General features: G+C 29.2%; 1 protein-coding gene across 1 annotated transcript; it reads right to left on the bottom strand.

Moving 5' to 3' along the window:
• Positions 1 to 3,423: 3,423 nt before the first annotated feature.
• Positions 3,424 to 6,013, bottom strand: LOC113380538. Its single transcript, XM_026619733.1, has 4 exons — positions 5,974 to 6,013; positions 5,712 to 5,882; positions 3,972 to 5,450; positions 3,424 to 3,485 (listed from the first exon to the last, which is right to left on the bottom strand). The coding sequence occupies exons 1-4, from the start codon at positions 6,011 to 6,013 to the stop codon at positions 3,424 to 3,426; spliced, it is 1,752 nt and encodes a 583-aa protein (XP_026475518.1).
• Between the last annotated feature and the right edge of the window lie 2,171 nt (positions 6,014 to 8,184).

Below are 8,184 nucleotides of genomic sequence, written 5' to 3'. Positions count from 1 at the left end.
TTTGAGTGTTTGACATTTTTTAATTTTATTGATATAATACAACTTATTTTGGACAGTGTTCTTTGAAAAGTTTGCAAGCCTAATATATTTCTTTTTATATATTTTTTATGTTTGAATATTTTACCAGAATAAAACATAGTTTAATTTCTGTATTACTCGTAAATTTTTAGCAGTTTTGTTTTTTTACCTAAATATGCGGATTCGTACATTTAAACTTCAACAATATTTGCTGCGGAATTTAAAATTTAAATAAAAACAAATGCATAATCATAATGAAATCTTTATTGGGGGTGAATTATATAATATACAATGTAATATAAACACAACAAATTATTTACAATTATTCATAATTTACAGAACAAAACCTATTTCCATTAAAACAAAAATAGTAACAGTTAATGCATAACAATAACAATTATAATATCTATTATTTTAACTAATTATTTACAATTATTCATAATAATTTACAGAAGAAAACCTATTACCATGAGAACAAAAGTAGTAACAGTAAATGCATAACAATAACAATAAAATGTAATAACAATTAAAGAAGAGAAAAGAAGGAAGTAAATACATTCAAGATGAATAATAGGGAACCAAACATGAAAAATGGAGATTATATAATGATGTTATAATGATTATGATGATGATTAATTAATTAATGATTTTGATGATGATTACATAATAATTATGATTATGTAACAATTACATATGACATACCAAAAAATGCGTATGAATAGTGAACAATACAACAGGCCAAAGCATATGAATAGAAAGTAAAAGTTACAAAGTTTATCAAACAGAAGTCTTAGAATATTAGTCCATTTGAGGTTTAACATTGGAGGATTTGAGTCCCAATCATAATATATTTATATTTAGTCATAAACCATATAATATTCACGAGTAGAAGTTATGTTTATGATATGTTAATGATATTTAAATATTTGTCGAATATTGTAATGCCAGTGCTAGAATGATTTCTCAGCAAAAAAATCCTTAATTGAATATTGATATGTCTTATATAAAAAGACTGCATCTATCCATCTATTCTTCTGGTTTGAATTTTGCCACCAGTTTGATGATATTTGATATGACCTTATTTCCATTACTGATGATATAAGCTATATATATAACTTAGATATAGTTAAACATCTATTTGCATTTTATGATATTTGATATGACCTTATTTCCATTACTGATGATATTTGATTGCTTTCAAGTGCTCATTTTTATGTTACATTTGAATTAATATAGTTATAAGATTTTATTCATCAAGCCACAATGATTCATTAAATTGAAATAATAATTTTTAAAATTCACCATTTCTTTCTATTCGCATGTTAGAATCATGACTATCTTATATTTAAATGACAATAATTCTAATTATACTTTCTAATACAAACTTGTATTTTATTTTTTTTGTTTGTATTGTATTTATTTATGTCAACTGCTAATGTGTTTTGTGACCGCAAAGGTGAAATCTTTAATGTTTTCTGTTAACAGTATAGCTACTTTTAAATTACTAATTGCAATTTTTAGTATATATAATTTTGTATAAAATTTAAACTTCTTATAAGAAACTTCTAATATTAATTTCTTAGATTTTCTCTCAACATTTGTTACAGTTGTTTTGCTTTAGAAACATGCAACTTGTACAATCCGCGATATGAATGATTGATTAGCCGAGCGATTGTTGACTCTTTTTGCTATTCCTTATATTTCATAATAAGTTGTCCTAAACTATATTATATATCTGCTTGTGTGCATTGGAGGCAACATTAATTGACTGCATTATTTTCAATGACTACCTCATGATTTTATGACTTGTGATCGGAAGTTTGAGGTAATTGATTATCATTCATATTGGCATTACAAATTCAAAAATATATGCTTCAAAAATTAGTAAAGGAAAATAAAAATGTTACTATTAGTCAATATTAATTATGATTTAGTAACCAAATATATTACAAACACGAGACCTTTGCAAACTATGCAATAAATGAACTTAATATCCTATATTTAGAAACATGAAAGCAGTGCAGCTCAAAGACTTAAATAAATGAGTAGAGTGAGGCTTGGTGTTTGTTTATGCATATGTTCGTATTTTAAAATATATATGCATAGAAAGAGAAATGTAAAAAAAAAAAAACATACATAGGAATAGAATAAATAACAGCTAAATAAAGTATAACAAAATATAAACTGTACAACAGGAAAATCACCAATAAATTAAAAATTAAAGATCTGAGTAAAAATGACAATAGTTTTGAATTTGATCAATAATTATAGCTGGGATTAATGACAATGTGAATATCAGCACTATACATGAAGCTTATCATAAGAAAGTAATAAAGAGAGCTTCATTAATAACAAGATTTGTGGAACATTAAGAAAAAGAAAAGAAAAAAGTGTTACATACAAATGAAAAGATGAAAGTGTAAATAAGTGGGTAGAAAAGATGAGTTAAGATAAACGATACATAGTTTTGTTTTATAAAGATGTTGACACTGCTAATTATAGGCTTCAATATGAAGATTATATCTTAATCATGACTAGCATGTAATTTGAAATTCTGAAGGTTTGAGGTACCGACAGGGATTGCATTGATGATACAAATGGAACTATTGTTTATGGCTTTCAAATGTATACCTTACTCGTGGTAGATGAATTTGGAAACGGAATAGTGGTATAAAATATTTTCAAGAAAATTATTAAGGCATTAGGCATAATTACAATAAAGACATTCATGACATATCATGCTCAAGCATATATCAACGCTTGGTCATATGTCATTTGTTGTTTGTCCCACAGCATAAAAAACAGCAAAGCGAGAAGTCATTTATTGGAAATTAGTAGAAATAAAACGATTTTATAGAGGAAGATTTAATTTAAATACTTATTTGAATAAATTTTAGAAAGATGCTAAGTAATTTGTTACATATTTTAGAAAAGTTTACTACAACCGAGTAATTATGTTTTCACAATCAAATAAAAAGTCGAGTTTTGGGAAGAAAGTACCCTAGGTGTTGCACCTAAGATGCTTTTTATCAAAGAAAACGAAGATTTACTATCAACAAGACACGAGAGATAAACAAGTCACGCAAAATACACAACAATATTGCCTAATCGTAACACAGAAAATAATTCCAACACACAATGGTTTGTAATAGATGCTGTTGCACCATATGCAGTTATTAAGAAAAATAAAACATGTAATAGTACTTGCATGTGAACCGTGTAAGATTTGTTTTCATACATACGCATGCAGTTATTACGCATCCTTACATGTGCGGAACTGGTACTGAATAGTTAAGAAAACATGCGAGTAAGAATTGATTGATTCCTATTAAAACATTACCAGTCCCCCAAGTATTAAAAGTATGACATGTACATACCTACATGTGTGTTGTATGATAGACTTTCTTATTGTGGTATGCTAGTATTTGCCTTGCTACTAGTATAATGCGTAGTATAACACTTGCTACCTGCAAATAAAATATATGAATACATGGATAATTATGAAATAAATTATAATACATTAGTGAAATATTTAACTTACCTTATTTTAAATATGTAGCTATGTACTATTGTTCATGTTTCTGTATCAAATATTGAGCAGACTCACTTGTTGCCATATATAAATTAAATAATTTAAATAAATTATTCATGATAAAGATAAATTTACCAAACAGTAAAATTATATGCAATAAAATTATATAACATCAATAAAATTAATATATAAATAAATAAATTAAATAAATTAAATAAATAAATTAATAAATTAATTAAATAACATTGCTAATAAAATTTAAATAAATTAGATAATTTAATAACGAATCAAGTGGTCTTTTTCTTCCCTGCCCTTTGGCACTCTATCTTTTTATTTACATTTTCTCTCATATTTTCTTGGGCCGATGTCATTACTTGTTGCAGAAATGAACAAATTTGGTCCTTAAATATTTTATAATTACCAAACTGTTTATCCTGTATCAAATTCATGATCTCTTGGCCTGCTTGTTTTATAATGGCATAACAAGCCTCTTCATCGTCTTTTGTACTTGTTTGAAAATTCTCTGGATTTTTGAAGTCCTGAGATTTTTGTAACATATCTTTTTCTAAAAGTTCACGCCTATAACCAGTATCACTCGGGAAAACCTTTACACATGCATGGATGTGTTTGCAAATATTTGATCGTATCAAATAATCTATACAACTGCATGAGTACGTATGCAAACAAATCTTACATGATTCGCATCTCATGCATGTACTATTACATGTTGGATTTATTTTGGTAACCACGTATGGTGCAACGTTATCTTCTGTTGAAAAAACATTCCATTGTGTGTTGGGAATGCATTCTAGAATACGATGCGGCAATATTGCTGCACCTCTTACATGGGTTACTCGTACATCTCTCTGCCTTGTCGATAATAATGTTCCATTTATTCTACGAGTCCTCTGAATAAGAGCATTCATTTCGAGGCGTAACACCAATTGAATGGCTTTATCCATCCTCCTAGTACATTTTCTTCCCAAAACTCGAGTTTTCATTTGGTTATGGAAACTTTCTAAAAACATGTTGGTATTTATTCCTAAACCTTTGCGATAGCAGTATGCCCAAGTAGTTGCTCGGCTGTAATAAAATTTCTTAAAATATTTAACAAATAATTTCGCATCATCATCTTTCTCAAGCTCATTCAAATAAGAATTTAAATTGCTCCAAAAATCATCCTCATCTAAAATCATTTTTAATTCTATTAATTTCTGGTAAATGACTTCACGCTTTTCTCTATTTAAAATCTTATTTGATACTGATCTTTTCCAGCTCCTGGACACATGCCAGGAGCATAAAAGTTTGTGCTGTGGCACACCCATGACAGATGACCACGCATTAAAATAAGCTGGAGCGTCATCTGTCATGAATACCTTTGTTTTAAGTATACCTACCACCTTATAAATTTCTTCGAAAAATATTTTACACATAAACTCATCTTGCCTATTTGAAAAACAAAATGCGACTGGTATGCCACTTCCAAATTCATCAACCACAAGCAGTGTTTGTAGCAGATACCCATAGCCATTTGTCCCATGGGTACCATCAATACAAACCCTGTCAGTACCAAACTTCTTCAACATTCTACATTGCATTTTTGTCATGATTATTAAGATATAATCTTCATCTTGAAGACCGTACTTAGCAGTGCCAGGTCCAACTTCTTTATGAAAAACAATAATGAATCGATTATCAGATCTCATCTCCTCTAACCACATTCGCACACTTACTGTATCATCTTTACATTTAGGAGTATATGATGGTATAACCTTTTTTTTAATATTCCACAAATCTTTCTTAGATATTAATGAAGCTCTCTCAGGTAATGTTTTACGATAACAAGCTTCACGTATTGTGCCGATAATCACATCGTCGTTAACCCCAGCTATAATTTTTTCTGCAAATATTATACAAGTTGTAATATTGATTTTATATGTGGTATATTATACATATATACAAATATATGTACATATGTATGTATGTATGTATGTATGTATGTATGTATATATATATATATATATATATATATATATATATATATATATATATATATATAAATATAGAATTTTGTAGTATGTTGTTCATATTTAAAATTTAACATTTAAAATATATATAAAATGAGAAAAGCGAAATTGTACATGTGATAATAAATATATACCTCTGATGTCCTTCAGCAAATTTTTGTCTATTGGGACATATTTCGCCAGTTTCTCATGTCCTACATGAGTTTTCCAATAGTCTACAACCACGTGACCATCATCATATAAGGTAGATATGATTCGCGAGGGGCATGCAGAACCAATCCTTCTGCTTTCTTTCAAATGTCTGCCTGTGAGTTTTTCATTTGTGTATGATCTATTACAATTGTAATATATTATTATGGGTCCGCCTTTTGTTTTGTGTCCAGCACTGTCCTTTACATAAAAAGATGAATCCTGCTGCTCCGTCAGATTTTTCCATGCATAAAAATCTACAAGTAAGTATGAAAATTATACACAACTTCTTTAATAATATCAATAATTAAAAATTAACAAACCATTTAGTGAAGAAAAAAACTGTTCTTCATATTTTATTTCAATGTTGTGGTCAAATTCAATATGATCCCGCAATGCATCATATCTTGAAAAGCTTCTTTTACATATTGGGCATATTATCCTTTGTGATCGTGGCGAACCTAGAAATGAAGTCTTGGGGGATGCTTGAGTGAATGGGGAAGATGATTTAGGAGTGACAGTCAAAGTGGAAAAAGCAGTTGATGTAGAAGGTTGTGGAGAAAGCGGATTGGGAATGGTATGGATCCTAGAAATATTAGTGCAAATCAATGGAACTGAAGGCCGACGGATAATAGAAGTCGTTGGAGAATGGGAAGATGGTCTGGAAGACGTGGATGGTTGGCAAATTAATGGAACTGAGGGCCGACGGATAATAGAAGTTGTTGGAGAATGGGAAGCTATTCTGGAAGGCGTGGATGGTTGGCAAATGCTAGTATCAGTAGGAAAATCAGAAGTTATGGATGGTGATGGTAAACTGGAGGCTGTATAGGAATGAAGTGCTAATGAAGTATGAGGATTGATACGAAAATTATTAAAAAAGGTATTGTAAGGTATAAATTCTGGCATAGGTGTAGTAGGAGGTATTTGGATATGTAAGGAATTCTGCGAACTTGATTGTGATTTGGAGTCAGAATCAACGTCTACAGAAGGATTACAGGGAGAGGCGGAATGGAACTTATTTACATGTCTTTTTAAAGCATATTTAGTATGTAGTAATTTTTGACAATAACTACATTCGAATGTAGTTTTATATCGAATGCTTTGCTCGCCATGTACCTCACGAACATGGCGATATAAGGAGCTACTGCTCTTAAATTGCTTAAAGCAACGTGAACACACAGTTTTACTAATCATAGTAAAAGCTATAAGAAGTAACTAAACAATATAAATCGCTATAAAAGAAATAAAAACTAAAAATAAAATACTATAATGAAGTATATAAAAAAAAGTTGAAAGAGAACGTAACCTATTCAGAACTATTTTTAAAACCTATATTAACTAAAAAAAATTTGATATAAAATATAGAAAGAAAACGATTAAAACAAACTAGATGTACACAAATAATGAAACCTAACTACGAAGTAAACATGACCTAAAAATGAGCTTGAAGCTTAGCTCGATAAAAATGAGTTTGAAACCTATCCTAAATAAAAATGAAGATATAAAAAGAAGAAATGAATTGTAAATAGTAATAAAGAATGTAAATAAACCTAGCACTATAACTATATATGTAAAAAGAAAACGATTAAAACTAACTAGATGTACACAAATAATAAAACCTAACTACGAAGTAAACATAACCTAAAAATAAGCTTGGAGCTTAGCTAGATAAAAATGAGTTTGAAACCTATCCTAAATAAAAATTAAGACATAAAAAGAAGAAATTAATTGTAAATAGTAATTAAGAATGTAAATAAACCTAACACTATAACTATATATGTAAAAACTCAACTAGTATGTTAACCTAAGGTACTGAAAATTAAAGTAATTCGTCCTATATCCTACGTTACCTATATCCACAAATAAATAAAAGAAAATAATACAAATGATATAATTTAAGAACACAAAAATGAAATAAACCTGATCTAACCTCTAACTATTTCAGCAACAAAATGAATAAACATACAGATTGAGAAGCCGGAAAATTAACAATGATTACAACATGAAAAACGTGAAATTCCTATGCGCGAACACCAATTATGTTTGACAGACTTGACATTTAGGGTGCATTCGACTTGGACGCTTACGCGCTGTGAGCGCTCACGCTTATAAGCACGAATTTTTAGCGTTCGACTTGGCCGATAAGCGCCTAGAAGCGCTCAGAATCGATAACTAAATTCCGTTCGTTTTGGAAACTGTGAGCGTCAATAAGCATCAAAATGGCGGCAACTGTCTGTCAAATAATAAATAATTTATTAGAAATTTTTATTTGTTTCTGAATCAAATAGATCAACAGAAAATGATTGTAATGCACAGCTCGCCATTTTTGCGTACTTATTGAACTGAGAATTGAACTATGAATAAATGAAATTAGGATTAGATTATGCATTCCATGCATTCGTTTTGATAAACGGCCAT

This window comes from Ctenocephalides felis, unplaced genomic scaffold (assembly GCF_003426905.1).
Source record: "Ctenocephalides felis isolate EL2017-DRISC unplaced genomic scaffold, ASM342690v1 CF-g0.4_SCAFFOLD_02202, whole genome shotgun sequence".
In the NCBI taxonomy this organism is placed as follows: domain Eukaryota; kingdom Metazoa; phylum Arthropoda; class Insecta; order Siphonaptera; family Pulicidae; genus Ctenocephalides; species Ctenocephalides felis.
This window is presented reverse-complemented; position numbering and strand designations above follow the sequence as displayed.